Here is a 21341-nt window from a genome sequence, read left to right on the forward strand (position 1 = left end):
AATTTTCGAAAATTTCGACTATACTCTCTTTTATTCTTTAAACTTTTCTCAACTCGCCCCACCCCCTCCCTCACCCATCCATCCCGCTGCCGTCCTAATCCACCCATCCTCACTCACACGAGAAGCGGACGGACTCCCCCACGAATTACAGCAATAGGCCCGTTATAATGTTACAATTTATTTACAATAAAACGCTTCGTTATCTGACGCTATACATTTACTATCTAATTGGTATAAAATCGTGATTGTTCCTTAATTACTTATACTCGCGCCCTTCCCGTCCCAATCATCCCTAATCCTGCCCCCGCCCCCACGGGTCCCATTCTACATCTTGCTAGAAGAAAAAAAAAATAAATAAATAGGAAAAGAAAAATCGAAAAAAAAAAGAATTCTTTGCGCGACAGACAATGCTCTCTCTCTCTCTCTCTCTCTCTCTCCTTTTCTTTTCTTCCCTATTCTATTCTATTCTTTTCTTTTCTTTTCTTTTCTTTTCTACTCATTTCTTTCCTTTCCTTTTTTCTGCTTTGCCCTGATATCCTGGATCATCGTGTTCGTTCTTTCTTTTTTTCCTTTTTTTTCTTTTTTTTTTTTTTTTTTTTTTTTTTTTCTTTGGACATTTGTGTTGTAATTATTATTATTATTTTTTTTTTCTTTTTCCCTTTTTTTTTTTTCTTTTTTATTCATTTTTACCTTAAGAAGAAAACGTTATTTTTTATCGATCGCAATTGGCAGACTTTTTCTCGACTCGCGAGCACTGCGAGGTTTTCATTCATAGTCTTTGACTCTTTGACTCGTTTATTATATTATGTAATTTCTAAATGTTTCTATTTCATTTCGTTTCGTTTGAATTTTTTATTTATTTATTGTTTGCTTGCTTGTTTATTTGCTTGTTTGTTTGTTTCTTTGTTTGTTTCATTGTTTTTGTGATATGAGCGATGTGTGTATTTACGTGCGTATATATGAGTGAGACGCAAACGCAATTGACCTTTCCAATTTTGAGTTCAGTTTCGAAGAATCAACTGAGACTCGACTTCGCCAGCCTGTTTGCCAACGATGCGTCCCTCCACTCGATTAACCCTTTCGAGGTCAAGCTCGAAAGTACAACTATTTGCTTTTCCCCTCGACAATGGCCTGTCATACACACATACACACATACATACATACATACATACATACATACATACATACATACATACGTACATACGTACATACATGTACACACGCGCACACGTATATGTGCAAGCGCACGCGCACGCGCTTGTTTGACCAGTGGGAAAACGATTTGTCGTCGGCTAGCCTCAAAAAGGTGTCAATTCTGTTGGCCACGAAGCTGGAAAAGGTTTCGAGAAGAATTTCGAGAGATTGAATTTGAAATCGATTGTTCATCGTTCGAACTTCATTAATTAAGAGTTTTCTTTTCTATTATTATTATTATTATTACTATTATTATTATTATTACTATTATTATTATTATTATTATTATTATTATTATTACTATTATTAATTAATTAATTAATTTATTTTTCTTTTTTTTTTGCTCTTTCTACGAATCAATTTTTTCCCTCTCTTTTCTTTTCTTTTTTTTTTTTTTTTTGTTCCTTTCTTTTTTATTCTTTTTAATATTATATTCTCTCTTAAGAACAAGTTAGATTATAGACCATCGTTCGAACGTTTACCCTCGAAAATTGGCACGATGAACTTTCAACTTTAGACTGAAAGTTTCGAGAGTTTCGAAAGTTTCAAACGAAAACTTTTTGCGATAGATGATCGAAGAGATAAAAATTTTAATCGTCGAGAGATATAGCAAGAAATCGAGACTTTCTAATTTTCTTTTTTTTTTCTTTTTTTTTTTTTTTCTTTTTCTTTAATCTTACTTTTTTCTTTTTTCTTTCTTTTTTTTTTTCCTTTTACTTTTCGATCGCTTTCGAACGAAGAGACGATCAATTTTGAAGGCCATCGATATTATTAAATATTAAAAATGTAAGAGATTTCGTTATTGAAAAATTGGAAAGGTCGAGGCTGCTTGCTTCTTCTCTCGATTATTTCGTTTCTTCGATTGGTATGCAGTTTATACACGATTCTCGGTCACTCATGATGGAGTTCTTCCTTAGGTCCATAGAACTCGGGTCAGATACACTTAGTTGTACCGGCTCGGGCTTAGGAATCTGTTTTTGAAGCGTGGCGAATAGTATTGCTCGCTAGTGCAGATCAGTAAAACCTTCGCAGATCGGTTTCCCCGATGATTTCTGCTTCTAAAACAGAACACCAAAATGCCCGTGTAAGAACAATAGTGTCACTTTAATAGTTCACCACAATTATACTCCAATTTTATTTCAGGGCTAACGAGACAGAGAGAAAGGCACGAAAAGTGTTAGAGATCTATCATCTCTTTCATCTAAATCCATATATCGCGATATTTAAAGTTCTAATAACTTTGAAAAATTTTAATAAAATCCGATTATATATATATATATATATATATATATATATATATATATATATCTGTCCTTTAATTTAACTATAATGAAAATGAATGTTATACTTTTTGTCCTTTAGAAAATGTCCTCACAAAAATAATCACGAACGCGATAGAGCATATATATATATATATATATATCGGACGTTAGTACTGTTTCCTTTCTAGTACGAATAACATAGAAAGCCGATTAACGTCCGCAGCTTTTGGAAAGGACTAAAATTCCTCATAGGTTCACGAAGAGAAGGTCCCAGACACCAAACTGGATAGGGCACAGCAATACTCTACGTTTGTTGACTCGTGGAATTGTTTGCTCTTGAGGATGCACAGGGTCACCGATGCAAAGCTGCATATCCGTATTTGTGGACGGGCTCTCAAATAGTTGCCTGTTTGCTTACCACTCGAATCTACGCAAACAGTGACTGGTCCGTATCCATATAATAGACGTGCGATGCAAGTCCACGATTCCTCCATGAGTTTTCATTCGAGTTCATGTATCCCTAAGTTAGCCCTTTTGTATCTGTACGCTGTTAATTCTATTCTAGTCTTTGACTGTGCGTGTTTCCATCAAAACGCTTTTATTATATTACGAATAATATGGTATTGTGATCTAAAGTTTCATTAAACTTTCAAAACCACAATTAAATACAATTTCACGTATAGAAAATACTTGGTTAAATTCTATACATTGGAATTCGTCAAATTGAAATTCAACAAATATTGACAAATTAAGGATTAATTATTATTTATTAAGGATTATTAAGTAATCAAAAAAAGTTTCAATCTTCAATGGATAATGTCAATGATCGATCAAGATACTCATCTATAAGAAATCTCTATAGACGATCTACATTGTGTAATATCAACGACAGATTGTTGTGCCATCCAGCGGTAGAATATTGAATTAAGTGAGAACGTCTAGCCCCTAATAATAGGCATTATTCTTACAGACGTGTATAAGGTGACGTTCAAGCTCACATTCATAATTATACATGGTTATACTATACTGCGCATGTTACTAAGAAAAAAAAAAAAAAAAAAAAAAAAAGAAAAAAGAAAAAAGAAAAGAAAAAAAAGAGAAAAAAAAAGAAGAAAAAAAAAGAAAAAAAAGAAAGACAAAAAAGGAAAAAGAAAAAGAAAAAAAGGAAATAAAATTATGAACCATTTCGCAGCCTCTCTCTCTCCCTTTCTTTCTTTCCCTCTCTTTCTAAAATTTGAATCACGGTCCATTGTTTTATCGATCGAATAACCACGTTCCTCTTTCTCTCTCTCTCTCTCTCTCTCTCTCTCTCTCTCTCTTACTCTCTCTTTCTCTCTCTCTCTCTCTCTCTCACTCTCTCTCTCTCTCTCTTTCTCTTTCTCTCTTACTCTTACTCTTGAAAGAAATTATGACGACAGCCGGTTACTGATCAGACCCGAGTAGTCTTGTAGTTGCACCGGGACCATTAAAGAGAAACTCCACCATCGTGCGAACATCAACTGATGTATTCGCGTGGTATGTCGGGATAGATCGCGTCCGGATCGAGATGCGTGTTTGCAGAGTTGACTTCCGGCGCGATCGCGCCCTCCTCCACGTGCTATCTGACGACACTCACCCGTTCCTCGATCGCGACCTTCCTGCTCTTCCAGACGAACTCGCATACAGCTATTACACAGGCAACGCCCATGCCACCCATCAGTACAACGAATACGCCACCAACATTCGCCAGACCCAACTCGTTTGCTGCTGAACTGCTCTTTGACGTGTCGTCCTAAAAGAATCATCGTTTTGTTCTTTTTTTTTTCATCTCTCTCTCTCTCTCTCTCTCTCTCTCTCTCTCTGTCTCTGTCTGTCTGTTTGTCTGTTTGTCTGTTTGTCTGTCTGTCTCTTTTCGAATATCGATAATTCTTTCGTAGTATTATATTTTACAAAATGTACCAATGTAAAATAGGTTACAAATATAAAATGATCACACGAGTTTTTCAATATTTTTCTAATTTTTACGATTAATATTTATCAATATTTTATATTAAATCAATGTTTGACTTTTATTGTTTAACATACAATGTTTAATATTTTCCATTATAATATTTAATATTTAACAAATTTATTATTCAATGTTTCTGAATTATTAATTTCTAGATTGAAATGAATAAAAATCGAATTAATTAATTTACGTCAATGATTTTCTATTGAAATGAAATAAATAATCCGATTAATTTTATCCGAATGAAATGGATAAAACCGTTAATGGATCATCTGTCATATTGTGAATGATTTTTAAGAAGATTAAAGAAATTTCATAAAGATCGAGAAACCGCGATCTATAATGAGAGAAAGGAGATTAGAAGTATAAGTAAAAGACGACTTGACAAGTTTATAATGTAATCTCTTTTTCTCTTACAACGTCTTAGAAACTAAAGGATATGAAAGAAAAAGAGAATGAAAGATAAAGAGAGAGAGAGAGAGAGAGAGAAAGAGAGAAGGATAAATAACATTGGAGGAACAAAGATGACTAGATAAGGAGCGGAAGTATCGCGAGTAAGAAGTTTGCTTATGTGCCTTATTGGCTGTATTAGTGTAGAAAATGGTTTTCCATGAAAATAAGAGAGGAAGCAAGGAAATTCTCTCTCTCTCTCTCTCTCTCTGTCTCTGTCTCTCATACATACACACCCTCTCCCTTTTTCTTTAAAACTATACTCGTATATATACAAGTATATATACAAGTACATATGTATATATATATATATATATGCGCATATATATGTATCTCTCTCACCCTGCAGGATCCACCTCCTCGTTTTTCCTTCCACCATCGAGTCTTCAGTAAGTGCAGCTTCCCTTCTTCTTGAAGTTTCAGTATGGCTCCGCTTATAGCAGTCCTGTACGGCGAATCTGAAGTTCCAAGGTCGTTTTAAAGAATTCACTCGTTTCAAAGCCTCGAAGGTCCCCTTCCACCCCCTCTTTCGAAGAACCCTGAACAACCCTGAACTCTCTACTATACCACTCTCTCTTTCTCTCTCTGTCTCTCTTTCTCTCTCTCTCTCTCTCTCTCTCTCTCTCTCTCTCTCTATATATATATATATATGTATATGTACTCGCCTTTTATCGCATAGTACGAAGACAAAAGTTTCAGAAAGTGCCGCGCTTCCTTCGTCCTCGTAGCAGTTTATCGTTCCCTGAGCTAAGCTGTACGAACATTTCGCGTTTCGCGTTTCGCGCTTGTGCTAGCTATGCTTCGATAAACATCCACCGTTAGGATCGTTACCATTATCACGGTCGTTGTTACTATACTATTTCGTAGTAGGTTCTTGCGTAACAAAGATGCCGGAGGAATGTAATTTCGTCGTAACGTCGTATAGTAAAACTACTGAGTTCTGGTTTAACTCCTTACATCCTCAGTCTCTCTCTCTCTCTCTCTCTCTTTCTCTTTTTGTACTCCACCCAATATGAGAGAATTTTACGCCTATCAGTTTTGCAATGTCATTATTGTCGACTTTGCGTTTAATGATAAACGTCGCCGCGTCTCACTTTCTAAACGCGCAGCAACATTATCTAATTAACTTTATCCAATTATCACTTCATATTTCTTCAAACTTTTTATTTATCCCTTTTTTACTTCTAGATCGTGCTTTTTTTCCTTTCTTCCTGTGTTTTTTTTTTCTTTCTTTTTTTTTCGTCTTATTTATTTATTGGTTTTTTTTTTTTTTTTTTTTTTTTTTTTCTTTAATTCTTTTTTCTCTTTTTAAAGAAAAAGAAATTTAATTGAATCTCTGTTAAGGACGTTTAAATAGAATAACACGAGAAAAGGAAGTATTTATGTTAGACTGATTTCTTGGCAGAATTAGATAAGTTCTAGTCTATCCCATTCTCTCTCTCTCTCTCTCTCTCTCTCTCTCTCGCTCTCTGTTTTGCATCTGAGGAAACGACGAGCACACCTGTTTGCTCGCGTCGACTCGTTAAAATGTATGCGAACTATTTCCCGTGCTAGTAACTTAACACTTACTTGGTGGCATGGCTATGCCATATCCTTTCGAGTCCAAGAGACCGCCGACTTGAGTTAGGTCGCAGTTCCTCTCGATTACGTATTCAATGGAAGTGGATTCCATTAGGAATGCGTAGCTTCCCTTTCCCTTGATCACTCGATCTACGCCCTCGACGTTGCTCGATGTAAATACCGTCGGCTTCGCCGAATCCATGAAGGACCACATGCGCTGATACGTCGAGAAATTGGAATCCTGCCGATGGAATTCGATGATTTAGCACGTATACAGATATATGTCCCTATGTTACTGCTAAGCTATCGTAATAAATCGATAAATTGATCGATATCATTTCGTTCGATGTGATTTTCGTTTCAATCAAGAAAGATTACACTTTACGATTTTTCTCTATTCTATTCTATCTACTTATCATTGATACGTGCTCTGATATATTTCAGAATGATCCCTGTACAATTTTTGAAGAATTTTGAATCCTCGATTGAGAACTTCGAATTTCTATTCTTATGTTTTATTCAAAGGATCGTTTCCTTTTTGTTTTATTTATTTTCTTTTTCTTCTTCTTTTTTTTTTTTTTTTTTTTTGTTTTTAGATATTAATGCATCACGTACAAGAATAAATCCGATGGATAATAAATATTTAAAAAAAAAAAAAATAAGTACTTTACATTCAAATAATATAATTATGAGCTTACGATCGATATTTAAGTTAATGATTGAAAAAGAGATTATGTTTGCATTTTTCGATCATTTTCCAAATAAAAAAAAAAAAAAAGAAAAAACAAAGAGAAAGAGAGAGAGAGAGAGAGAGAGAGAAATGAAACATAACTTTTCTTCCTATTTTTTTTCTTCGTTAAGTAATCAATTTGTCCGTAACATTTAATTAAAATTAAATCATGTATCCTTATCCTTAAATGTTATAAACATATTAATATTAAATCATTATACTTAATGTATTATAAACAAGATAACTTCGTAAAAAAAAAAAAATATATATTTTACTTACAATTAGGTTACTTTATAATTACTCTCTCTCTCTCTCTCTCTCTCTCTCTCTCTCTCTCTCTCTCTCTCTCTTTCTCTTTTCTTTTTCAAAGTATTCACGTAATTGAAAATTATCCCAGATACGAAATACACCTTTTTCTCACTGTTTCAATTCATTCACTGATCATACGATTTTCTAATTCATTCTTTTTTCTTCCTTTTTTTTTCTTCTTTCTTTTCTCTCTCTCTCTCTCTCTCTCTCTCTCTCTCCTTCTCTCTCTTTCTTTTTTTTTTTCTTTTATTACGATTTCGATTCGTCACAAAAGAAAGAATTCGTTCGTAACGTATTTCCGATCGGTCTCTCTTTCTATCTCGAGCGTTTAATCATCCAGCGATAACGATTCTCATGGAATTTCAATCGAGCCTTTCCCTTCGAGACTGCCAATTAATTGGATTACGCTCGAATGCGTCGACGTTCGTCGTTTAGTTAACGAGAAACGTGAAAAGCAAAAGAATATGTCGGCTACGTGGTTGGAAAGGACGAAGAATGAAAAATTCTCAAGATCCTTTTTTATTGTTTCCTTTTTTCTTTTCGTTCTTTTTTTCCTTTTTTTTTCTTTTTTTTTTTTTTTGTTTCTTTTTCTTTTTCTTTTCCTCTTTTAGTTTTAATAACTTACCCGGAAAAAGGCGGCTGTGCTGCCGCCCTTCAAGGCGCCATATTTTATTTTCGTTTGTTTCGCGAGATCTTCGGCGCTCTCGATCGGCGAATCCATTCTCTCGACGGTAAGAAATGCAGCGAGATTTGCTGTGTACGACGATATCATGATAAGCGTGAAGAACCACCACATACCGGCTACCATACGTGTTGATACAGCCCTGCGAATAAAAATTCAACAGAGTATCGGGAAACTTTACGACAAGGGTTGCTGACTTCATGTAATCGGGTACAAGTATATGTACATATATACATATGTGTGTACGTGTCTGCCTTTCTGTGTGTGTATGTGTGTGTGTATGTGTGTGTATGAAAATGGGAAGGATGGATATAAAAAACGTTCGTGCGTGTCTTCTCTTTTAAAAATTTACATGCGAAAGAGTTGCGTATCGATAAACGCTATATCGGCCCTATAAAATTCGTACTTTTTTTTTCCTCTCTCTCTCTCTCTCTCTCTCTCTCTCTCTCTTTTCTTTTTTCTATGTAAACTATCGTTATCTCAGTGCCGACGTTCTTTTTCTCCTTCTTCCACTATTATTTTTCTTCCTTGTCGATATTTTTTTCCGAAAACATTGGCACGCAAAAAAAAAAAGAGAAGCTTCATAAATATTCAAATAAATAAAAAAAAGAAAGATTTTTCTCTCTCTCTCTCTCTCTCTCTCTCGCTCTCTCTATTTAATTTTTCTATAGGTTTATAAATATATAGATACGTCTACAAAAAAAAGCAAACTCTTATCGATGCATACGTTATTACATATCACGTGGTACATTTCATGCATAAATGATTTTCCATCTACGAGCTTTACAGACTAAACCAAACGAAAAATCGAACACTTTTTTCGTTTTTCTTTATCCTTTTTTTCTTTCATTCTCAACATTCCCCGTGCTTTCTCTATCTACTAACGTACACAGCATTCCGTTGGAAAATGGTAATTTTCCATTTTTGTTTTCATTCCTTTTTATCTTTCTCTTTCTTCTCTTTTCCTTTTTCTTTTTTTTTTTTTTTTCTTTTTTTTTTTCTATTTCAAACGAATGAATAAGGTTCAGATGAATTTAAGGTACCAAGGTTAGAGTGCGAGACAATAATAAATGAGGCGAACGAATTACTACCATGATCGTTAATATTAATATTCATTATCATTTATTGACTAATTGATTCTTAAATGTGAGATACGTGAATTGTGAACTGTGATTATTGAATATTATTAAATCTTTCCTTTTACGCACGTGCCTATATATATATATATGTATATCATCCCTTTCTTCAATTGTCATTTTTTCATCCTTTAATGGGTATTCCATACCTGGGTACCTTAACTCTTAGTCGTTTGCATGCACATGCCAATTTTCTGTCGGCGTTCTCTGATTGGTCCCCTCGTCTCTCGATTTTGGTTTCTGAACGGACAACAGGACGATAATAAATAGGATTTAATTTCTTTCTCTTTCTCTTTCCCTTTCTCTCCCTCTCTCTCGTTCTCTCTCTCTCTCTTTCCCTAACTTACATACACATACGCACACGCACACAGACACATACACACGCAGATACATTCTCGAAAACTCAGTTACTGGAAGAACAGGATTCACTTTGCATGGAAATCAAATTAACATGTTTCCTATATTTTTTTCACGGTCGTTATATTTTCACGTTCAAATTCTTTCATTTGTTCCCCCCACCCCTCTCTCTCTCTCTCTCTCTCCCTGTCTGTCTCACACATATACACACACATACATACACACACATTTTCTCTTTTTGTCTCTCTCTCTCTCTTTCTTCCCTATTTTTTTTCTTTTGCCAAACAAAGTAGAAGTAAAATGTGAAAGTACGTCTATTATGTAAGCGAGGGTCTAGCAGTTCCGACAAGAAGGTACACACTTAGGAATACTGAATAATTTCAACGTGAAAAGTGAAAAGTGTTGGTCTACTTTCTTCCAGTATCCTCAAGAATTCGGTCTACCGATCTTACGTTTAATAGATAGATAACAGATTTGAAAAGAAAAAAAAAAAGAAAAAAAAAAAAAAAGAAAAAAATACAGAAAACAAGGATGTAGGATATCATCCATCTTAATTTTTCGTTGTTGAAATATATGATCGATCTTAATGAGAATGATTAATTGATTGACAGATAGATAGCGGCTAAACTGAACGAGAGAAACGGCAGATTGAAGCATTAGCAAAAGCACTTAATGATCGCGTTTAATATAGGCAATCTGTTGCAGCAAGCCTACGATATAGCATACACACTATCGCGTTCGATATTAGAACATATCTAAAAAAAAAAAAAATAATACGGAAAACGACAAACGGGATAAAAGCTTGGATGCTTTTTAGAATTTATTACAAAAAAAAAAAGAAAAAAAAGAAAAAAAAAAGACAAGAAAAAGAAAATCTTGTCCCTCGATCGAGCCCGCCTCTATCGATCGTTTTCGACGAACTCCTTTTTTCATGAAAATAAAAAAAAGATCATCTTCCTCCGTGCCTCTTCGTTAACTTACTTCGGCGCTATATCAGAGCCTTGCTGCATGAGCGAGCCTATGGTGAACCAGAGCGAGTTCATCAGGGTGAACTCATTCTCGAGGACCTCGGACTGCCCGTTGCACGGATGGGGATTCTCCCACTCGTAGGGGCTGAACCTGCGGACACGTGAAAGGAAAAAAGGGACGGGATTAGATCGATGGAATCTTTTTTTCTAATGATCTGTTTTTGTTTATTTTTCTTTTTTTTTTTTTCTTTTCTTTTCTTTTCCTTATTCGTTCTCTCTCCCTCTCTCTCTCTCTCTCTCTCTCTCTCTCTCTCACACACACACAAACACGCACGCACGCACGCACACGCACACAGCAGACAGATACACTTTCTCTTTCATTCTTCAGCCTTCTCTTTTTCCTTCTATCACATAATTATTTCGACGAATATAGTGTTTGTCCTCGATCACTCACAATAATACCATTAATTTTCTCTTGGATTTTCTCTTTATCATCGGTTTCCTAATTACTCCGACGAAAGAAGTTCCCTATCCTAATTTTATTTCTGATAGATTAAGCTCCTTTCTGAATTTTTCCCTTTACTTACGTGTATGAAGGGATATCTTTACGGTCATCGTTTGTTATTCGTTCAATTTTATTTATTCTTGTTTTTTTTTTCTTTTTTTTTCTTTTCTGCTACCTTTTTCTCTTCTTTTTTTTTTTTTTTTTTCTTCTTTTCTTTTCTTTTTATTGATCTGGAAATTTTCTTCGCGCAAGAAACAAAGAAAAAAGAAAAGAGAAAAAGAAAAGAAAAAAACATAAAAGAAGAAATCGTAATGTAAAAGAATTTAAATAAAAAGACGCGTGATCTCTCGCGAGTAATTGATGTACGTACGATGCACATATATACGTATACGATGACGAAAAATATGAATTCTATGGAAGTTAGAAAAGTTCGAATAGAAAGAGGAACAAGTTCTTCGTACACATGGAAAATGTGAATAGGAATCTATATAAACTTTTTTAAAACTGATCAAACTTCCACCCTATCCAACCCCCTTTCTCCCAACGATTCGTACAACCAGCCAAACTCTTGAGAACTTTTCGACGAAGCTAAAAAATATAAGGAACCGTGTCTGTTCCCATAAAAAAATTTTTGTCTTTCGCTTTACGATGTCATATTCTAAAGTATACATAAAAAAAAAGAGAAAGAGAGAAAGAGAGAGAAAAAGAGAGAGAGAGAGAGAGAGATAGAGAGAGAGAGAGACTAATTTCATTCTTCTGTCTGTTTATCTGTCTGTCTGTCTCTCTTTCTCTCTTTTTCTGTATCCTTTGAAATCGGATGATAATGCGATTTAAAATTTGTAAATGATGTAAATGATTTTGCAGAAGGAGAAACGAGAGATCAATACTTTTTTAACGTCATATCGTAATATATATTTTGAAATACTATTTTTACATGCAAAATTTCGATGACTATAAATCAACGTGAGAAAAATGACAATAGATTTATTAATCTGTCGAGTAAAGGAAAAAAAAAAAAAAAAAAAAACAAAAACAAAAACAAAACAAAACAAAAGGAAAGAACAAACATAAGACAAATCGAAGAAAAAGTATTGATAATATTAGAAACAATTAAACAGTATCTACGAAGCAATGATCTTTTGCGAGATAGATAGATAGATAGATAGATAGATAGAGATATATACGTAAACACCTACATACACATGATTCGCGCGCGCGAACATACTCCCACATATACACATACATACACAGGGTGACATAAACCTCTGTGATGAGAGAGCTTACTTTGGCAGAATATCGCAACCCTGCCGCATTAACGATCCAATGGTGAACCAGAGGCAGTTGAGTAGCTTGAAACGATTCTCCAGATGATCCGGGTTTTTGTTGCACGGATGAGGATTGTACCACTCGTACGGTGTGAATCTAAACGCATCAACCATCAGAGATGATGCAAATAGCTTCAACTCTTTAAACTCGTCACTGACCGACCATTTCGTTTTACAAATTTCTCCGAGAAACGAGAGTTTCGAACTCTTACGATCCCAATTAAAGTCCAATTAAACTCACGTTAATTGGCATCTCGTTAAAAGGACTCTTATATAATATATCTAAATGTATATATATATATGTTTTTCTCTCTCTCTTTCCCTCTCTCTCCCTCCCTCTCTCTCTCTCTCTCTCTCTCTCTCTCTCTTTCTCTCTATTTCTCTCTCTTATTTTCACTTTATCATTATTACTCACTCTCTCTTTCTCACTTTTCTTATCTCTCACTCTCATTCTCTCATCTTTACTTATCGGTAAAGATATGATCAAAGTTATTTAACCCCCAAAGAATTTGTACTTGCCTTGCTAGAATGAACAACAAAACGGACACTCCTAGATAAGCTGTGGCCATGTAGATCCAAACGTCAAGACTTAATGGACTGAGAAACGAGAAGAGATTCGGTGGTTGCTTTATCGGCTTACGATAAAGTATGCTTATCCCTGAAAATTCAAACGAATTTTCTACTATTCGTCTAAAGAAAAATCTTTTAGTCAATCAAAAAAAGAAAAAAAGAAGAAAAAAAAAGACGAGAAAAAAGAAAATAATGATTCGTTTAAGAAAATTGTCTATTCAAGAAAAAATTAGAATTTTCTATCTCGTAATATTCAATATATATATATATATATATATATATATATATATATATATATATATATATATATATATATTCGTATTTAATTATTTTATATTATGTCAATGAAATATTAAAGCTTCAATAATCTAATATTTATAAAATAACATGAATAAATAATAGACATTTAATTTATATATATATATATATATATATATATATATATATATATATATATATATATATATTTAAAGATAGAAATAAATTAGAATATAGACAAAAGATATTGGAATTATTTTAAAGGGAATCTTGTTGATATTATGTCTTATTTAAAACAATGAAGAATAAGAAAAATAAAAAAGAATATGTTAATGATTAATCATACCTACCTAAATTCATAAAAGGCATTGTGAAATCAACTGCCTGTTCACGGTCGTAAGTAATGGTTAAATCAGCGATGGCGAGGTCGGCCTTTTGGTCTAGAAGCTCCTTCATCATCCCATCCCATTCCTTGGTCTGCTTATTGTACGAACCGTAACGGCCATCCGGCACTAGTCTGAAGGTATAATTGAAGCCGAGGATTCGCGATATCTCGTAAATCAAGTCGACGCTGTATCCCTCGAATTGCGCATTTCCGCTAAGCTTCTCGCTTGAATCCTTCCGCATACAGTACGGAGCACTCTGTAGGTTAACGAGCATACGTAACGATTACTCGAATTTCTCTAAAATAAATGAAAGATTATTAAATTCTTTCTTTTTATTGCATAAACACATATGCAATACTATACAAGTGAAAATTTTACGATTCAAACATTTTAATATTCTTTCTTCTTCTTCTACTACTTCTTCTTACTTATTTTCTTTTTTTTTTTTTTTTCTTTTTTTTCTTTACAATAAATTGATATTTATTTATCTGTCTGTATAATACGATAAATCTGTCAAATATTTTATACTCATAACGAATAAATACGCATTATATCAAATTGATTCTTAAATAATTACTATTATGTAAATGAAAAGTTTATTATAATCGAATGACACTTATTTATAAATCATATAAAGAATAAACAATGCTCATGCAATTAATTCGATTTAATAGAAATATTATATATTACGGAATAGAAAACTTTCGATCTATTTAACATTTCCGTCTCTTTTTTTTTCTCTCTCTTTTTTCTTTCTTTTTTTTTTTTTTTTTTTTTTTTTTTTTAGAAAAGATAAAAAGTATAATACAGATTTGTATCAGTAAAAGGAGTAAATCTGTATGTTTCTAGCTTCTATCATAAGCATATTGAGTTGCCGGTTAACTTAACGTAAAGCGTGAAATTGCAAAATTCTACGAACCAAAACGACGAGAAGGAATTTACTAAGAACGATATAAGATTACGAACATCCGAGTAACTTCGAAGCAAAGCTAGTTATGCCTCCTTATCTTCAGAATTGTTCCTCGTACGTCGAAATATACGAATATGCGAAAGTTAAAAGGGAGAAGTGTTAAACTTTCACAGATAAAGGAGACATAAAATCGTAAAGGGGGAAAAAATATGAAAGAGAAAAGACCGTAATTTTATCGACATAGAGTTACACGAAACGAGCACATTGGATTTTTTCTCTCTTCTCTCTTTTCTCTCTCTCTCTCTCTCTCTCTCTCTCTCTCTCTCTTCCTATATGTAAACGTACATACGTATGGAGGTAGAAAATTTAGTTTAATCCAAATTTTTGTTAATAAAGAATTCGATATTAATTTTTATATTATATATTTTCATTAAGATATAATTATAATTTCATATTAAATTTATTTTTTCTCTTGGGGGAAAAAACCAAAGAGAAAACAAAAAAACAAAAAAAAAAAAAAAGAAAAAATTAAAGAAAGAAAGGAAGAATAATTAAGATCCCCTATACAAGATTATTATGAAGGAATATAAAATGAAATTTGACAGGCATACAAATGAGAATAGTTCGTAACGCTCTTTATGCGAATAATCTTGTATATTTATATATTTATATATATATATATATATATATATATATATATATAGTGCTCTATAAAATATCCGAGGAATTCGTTTTGCAGCTTTACTTGGTTACTGCTGCGTGCTTTGAAAGACGAAACGCTGGAATGTAGTTAAAACCGAGTCATCGTACGCTTTATATGTTCACTAACGCGACCGTGTTATACGTCTTCGAGAGTGAAAAACATATTACATGTGTATATAGTACATATGTGTACGTGTACACGAGAAAGAGAGAGAAAGAGAAAAAGCTTACAACTGACAATGGAAGGCTTCCAGAGTTTATTACGTTCGCAAAGAAAATCGCATTCTCGTTCTTATCTCTTTGAACTTTCAATTAGTTTAAACGAATTACGACAACATTTGAAACAAATATTCCAATGTTTCACATCGCAAAAGGGAACGTCGAAATTTTTGGAATTTTATTATTGTTTTTGTTGTTATCGTTGTTGTTGTTATTGTTTTTTCTCTCTTCTTTTTTTTTCTCGTTTCTTTCTTTCTTTCTTTCGAACGTATTCTCAGATAAATGTTTTTAAGCTTTTATTACAGATGCTATTACATGATGATGATATCGAGTTTCGTATAAACCGTAAGGCATTTTCTCGCTAAACTTTGCGGCTTTGCACTTTCACGAAAACTTGCCGTATTTTGCCATGAGTTTCTCTACGGTTAATACATTAGCGAGTACATTATGTGTCGCCGCAATTAGCGCGAGAATAAGTAATGCGCCTAGAGAGCTTCGCGAAAACTTCAATTAAGTCGACCTCCTGTACAACCTCTTTGCTCAATCTTTCATTCGTACGGGTAAAAAAAAAAAAAAAAGAAAAAAAAAGAAGGAAAAAGTGGAACGACGGAGTGGAAAAGAAAAGGGGTTGACTTGCTTTCGCGTTTGCCTTGGATTAATTACTTTTTGTGTTATTAATGAAAAAGTGAAATTTGTATTTATTGTACGTAATCATTCGCGACGTTAATTTTTCTAAGAAGTTACATTTTTTTTTTGTTTTTTTTTTTTGTTTCTTTCCATTATATTCTGCCATATTAATTTTCTGAAATGAAATTTATATCAATTATTATTTCATTACCAATCGTAATATAATTTATACGAATTGGATGTAATTCCTTAATCAGAAAGATTAAAAATGTAGGTAGAATTTTTTCTTGTTTCTTAATTAAAAAAAGAAAAAAAAAGAAAAAGAAAAAGAAAAAGAGAAAAGAAAAAAAAAACGAAAAGAAGAAATAATCAAGCGAAGAAGAGGAAGAATATAAAAGTAATTCTCACCAATATCGTTGTCACGATGAAGGTTTTGTTCTGTAAATTTTCGACGATTTGCGTATAAACGTCCCCGTAGCTTCTCGTAAAATTTATACCCTTTGTGCTGTTCCACGTACCGATCTTTTTCAAACCATCCTTATTATTAAGCTCAATAATATCAAGAATGAAATCCGAACGGAATCCTTGATGATCGAACTTAATGATACCGGTTAAACCGGTCATTTCGACCTGCAAACAAATGATCATTTTCTATTTTTTTTTTATCATCATAAGAAATATATATGTTAAGGTAATATATAATGAAAATTCATTTCAATGAGTTAATAGGAAGGAGGGAGACATCTTCGTAATCGATAGAAACCACAACAGTATGGTGAGCGATAATGATTTGTTAATTATCGAGCATGTTGATTACAATCGTCAAATCACGAATATTATTTGATTGATTACGAGAATATTACGAAGTAACATTAAGTCTATATAACAATCAATAATTCTAAATATTTTATATCATATTTTATTATATTAAAGGATATCATTTTATTCGGATAATAACTTAAACCTTTAAAAAATTTTTCATTTCATTTCATTCGACGTAATATAAAATTATATTACAATGATTAATTTTAATTTTGATCGATTTCGAAGATTCTTGAAATAATTTTTACGTAGAAAATTTCATGAAACGTAGAAACCAGAAGATGAGATCAAACTGAACGGTAGATTTCGAATTGGTGTGGCTGATATAAGCGTTGTAGGCAGTGGACAGGTTTCAACGGTGCAAAACCACAAGCGACAATTTGTCAAGGGAGTACGACGGCTTCGTTTAAACGGGAGTAACTTTCCATTGTTCTGTTGAACAATCGCTCCGTGTTCCTGTTGTACAGTGAAAGAGAAAGAGAGAGAGAGAGAGAGAGAGAGAGAGAGAGAGAGAGAAAGAGAGAGAGAGAGAATGAATAAAGGTGTAGGGATGTATGATAAAGGGTGAAAAGGAAGAGAGAGAGAGAGAGAGAGAGAGAGAATGCATAGATCCGTTGTTGTGTTCACGTTCTCTAAGCCACACTATAGTTATCATGCACATGGCATCCATTACCTACATACACGCGCTCTAATGAGTCAGATTAGGCATATCCTTGTATATACATAATGGTTGATTACATTATAGAGGACCTATAGGGCAAATCAATAATTATAATATGAGAAAATGAATTTTATTATATTTCAAAATATATTCCCTGCAATATCCCTTTTCGTGTTTCTTCCAATTAATGAACGACGAAATCGATCGTATCTATAATTTATATCACAATATTGTTTCTTTTTTTTTTTTTTGTTTGTTTGTTTCTTTGTTTGATGGAATATTTAAAAATATATTTTCAAGTCCATCGAAGAAATGAGAATAATGACAAATGATAATGATAATTCTTTCGATTGATAATAATTGTAATTATTTATGATATACCAGAGTCAAGGAGCAATTGTACTTACAATTTTCATGTAATTAATTAAGGAATATCCATGGGGCCAGGTGTCCGTTGATTCACAGGAAAGTGGTTTAATGTCGATTTGTTGAGAAGTATCCAGATCGTGTAATGCCTTTGCAAAAAGATGTACGGCATCGTACATCAAAGAGGTTTCAGTCTGAAAAATTCGAGATGACGAATTAACGAATTACGAAGTAAATGTAAAAGAAGCGCGAGAGCAATGGAAGTAATAAAGGTTAAAATAAAAAGAAAAAAAAGAAAAAAAAGAAAAAAGAGAAAAAAAATAGAGAGAGGGGGAAAAAAAGACAACTAGAGGAAGAAACGAAAATACACGAGATGAAATATTCGTCTTTATGAGATCACAATAAATCTGCTTTCCTTTCCGATGAAATTTCACAACTGGTTGATGTCTCCAACTTCCGGTTCATCATATTTCGTAACTCACGTTATATGTTAGTGCCTGCTGTAAAAAAGCGATATCGTGTCGTATATATTGCTTGGGTGGCTATATATATATATATATATATATATATATATATATATATATATATATATATATATATATATATGAGCCAACATTCGGGAAAGCCAATATCCTTACATGGCTTTACGAGCCCTCGTCGACACGAATGAGAACTATTTACGAAATAAAGTCGATATACTAAATCCGAACACGCGTTAACAAACACGCGACTGATCTACTTCGTATTCTATTCCATAGTTTTTCCTCAAATGAAAATATAAACGTAAATAATTTGTCAAAAAATTTTTACAAGAATTATTACTATATTTATTACAGATAATGTAGTAACGAGTTTATTAACGATCGATCAATTATCACGTTAATTTTAATTTTAATTTGCCAAGTCAAAAGCATTTATAACAATATAACAATATTCGTATATCAATTTAATCGTAGCATTGAAAAAATTTCTAATAAATAAAATAACAATGATGAATTTAATCTCAGAGATAGAAAGATGGACAACTTTTTGACGAAGAAAGAGAAGAACAAGAAAAGAAAAAAAAAAAAAAGAAGAAAGAAACAAGAAGAGAAAAAAGAAAATAATTTCAAACAAATGACAATTTATGTTTTCATTTTATCCTCTATATTCTTCGGAAAATTGATCGTATCGATTAATAATGATCATTTAAAAGCAATATTCGGGGAAGAAGGGAAATGTACGATCGTAGTATCGTGCAATTTGATGTTATCGAGTAACGAGTATGTACGTACACTTTCGATATCCATTTCCGCATTGGCGCCCGCATGGCTATCTATTTGGATGGAGGACTTGCTCGATGATCAGAATCGAACACGCTCAGACCACTAATAATTCACTAACAATGAAACAATTAGATGCATATTCAAGCACTTTACATGACGCCAATGGATTGTATGGATATCGAGAGGAAATTTATTTCTTTTCTTACCTTTATGCACGTCAGATTGTTCTTTAGTAACCGAACATGTAACAGAAAGTAAATAAATAACAATTATTTAAGTGACATTAGAGAAAAGAGAAAAGGAAAGAAAAAAAGAAAAAAAAAAAAAAAAAAAGAAAAAAGAAGAGCACAAATTTTCCCGTGAAAAATTATTAAATAAATATGAACGTAGTATATTTATTTAATAGCCGTGAGATATTATCGAAATCGATTATCCCGACTATATCAAGGTCAAACTTTACTCGAGCTTTTTATCAATTGAAAAAATAAATAAAAACGAAAAGAACCAAAAAAAAAAGAAAAGATAACACGATATCATAAAACTATGATTAATTTAATTGAAAGATCAACGTTCAAAGTGTCTTGTCATTTTTCTCGATCTAATCAAAAAGACATTTTTCTCTATTATTATTATTGAACGATTTATTATGCAACAAACAATGGAGCTTCATCATCCATGTTTTTAATTTTTTCATCGTAGTTATGTTAGCCGTGACGTTAACGAGCATAACTTTATTAAATTTAATAATTATGACGATATTAATGTCGACAAAAAAAGAAAAAAAAAAAAAAACTTTGGTTGCTTTAGACGTTTTTGATGGACGGTTGGACGATAACGTTCCCTCGAATTGACACGTTGAATTATTTCCGATGAGAATTCGTATAAAAATTAAAAAGCATGTTCGACATTCAGAGTGTCCTCTTACAAAACGATGTAACAAAAATTTTCACGTTATATTTCCTGCCTGTCGATAACAACGACTCATCCAGAGTTCCATCCTTAATTGAATCAATATATCGGTGAATCGTTGGATGTGATCGAGATAATTAGTTTGGCCGTGTCTACTATCTCTCTCTCCCTTTTTCTTTCTTTCTCTCTCTCTCTCTCTCTCTCTCTCTCTCTTTCATTTCTTTTCTTTTATTTTTTATTTCCTTGATAATTGCGTCACTAATACTATTCGATCTCATTCGTAATTCTACGTTGTAACAATGATTTGTAAGATGCACAGATAATATATAGTCCCCCTTTCTCTCTCTCTCTCTCTCTCTCTCTCTCTCTCTCTCTCTCTCTCTCTCTCTCTTATTTTAATCTATGTTAATATAAAATTATTAATCACAATTAAATCGAATGTCAAAGATTTTAAATACAAAAAGTGAAAATTCAAATTAATGAACATGTAATAAACAAATATTCGTTCAAATGCAATAAAACAAAAAGAATAAATAAATAAACTCAAATGATAATTATTAACGTAATTCAATTAAAATGAAATAGAATAAAGTAAGTGCCTTAATAATGCATTTTACGAAGAAAGAAACATGTGACGGGTAATAATCATATCGATAATTGATTTTATAAAATAAAATGTAATTAAATATTATATATTCGGGACAATATGTTAAAAAAGCATTAGGCATTTCACCCAAATGATAAATACAATTTTGAATTATGTTAAATGTATTATCCCTTTGTGATTAAAAATTTAACAATTATATTATAATTTGATACGAAAGAAAATTACATTTATTTAATAATAATTTTATATAATAAATAAGTAAATAAATGAATTGTGGAAAAAAAAAAGAAAAAAGAAAATGAACAAAAAAGGAACAAAAAAAAAAAAAAGCAATTTTCAAACTTTCTAACAAAGTATGTTCAATTACTACGTCTTTGTTTTTTCGTATAATCGATTCAACATATCCACGTCATCTCTGTTTTATCGATTATCTCGTCGGCTATAAAGAAAGTGGGATCTGAGATTTATTTCGCCATAGACCCTCTCGCATATGGTACGCGCATATAACTTTGACGGCGATACTTTATCCTCTCGTAATAATCTTATAAATTCCACGATGCGTTGTAACGCGTGC

At 32.6% G+C, this 21341-nt stretch overlaps 1 protein-coding gene across 13 annotated transcripts in view; it reads right to left on the reverse strand.

Moving 5' to 3' along the window:
* The window catches only part of LOC124430808 (glutamate receptor ionotropic, kainate 2), a 252763-nt gene that overhangs the window by 240 nt on the left and 231182 nt on the right, over positions 1–21341 (reverse strand). For 8 of the 13 annotated variants that reach the window (XM_046977882.1, XM_046977880.1, XM_046977881.1 and 5 more), the window contains 11 exons: positions 19458–19478; positions 18028–18180; positions 16546–16767; positions 13644–13935; positions 12985–13123; positions 10649–10786; positions 8118–8316; positions 6463–6694; positions 5236–5351; positions 4072–4227; positions 1–2252 (listed from right to left, as the gene is read on the reverse strand). The exon at positions 1–2252 is cut by the window's left edge and continues 240 nt beyond it. In XM_046977882.1, coding sequence (XP_046833838.1) covers positions 2199–2252; positions 4072–4227; positions 5236–5351; positions 6463–6694; positions 8118–8316; positions 10649–10786; positions 12985–13123; positions 13644–13935; positions 16546–16767; positions 18028–18180; positions 19458–19478 — 1722 coding nt within the window. In that variant the 3' untranslated portion in view covers positions 1–2198. Of the gene's footprint in view, positions 2253–3850; positions 4228–5235; positions 5352–6462; positions 6695–8117; positions 8317–10648; positions 10787–12424; positions 12563–12984; positions 13124–13643; positions 13936–16545; positions 16768–18027; positions 18181–19457; positions 19479–21341 lie in introns of all 13 variants that reach the window. The other 5 variants (XR_006943847.1, XM_046977885.1, XM_046977874.1 and 2 more) reach the window with 5 other exon arrangements.

The sequence above is a fragment of the Vespa crabro genome, chromosome 19 (assembly GCF_910589235.1).
Source record: "Vespa crabro chromosome 19, iyVesCrab1.2, whole genome shotgun sequence".
NCBI lineage: Eukaryota > Metazoa > Arthropoda > Insecta > Hymenoptera > Vespidae > Vespa > Vespa crabro.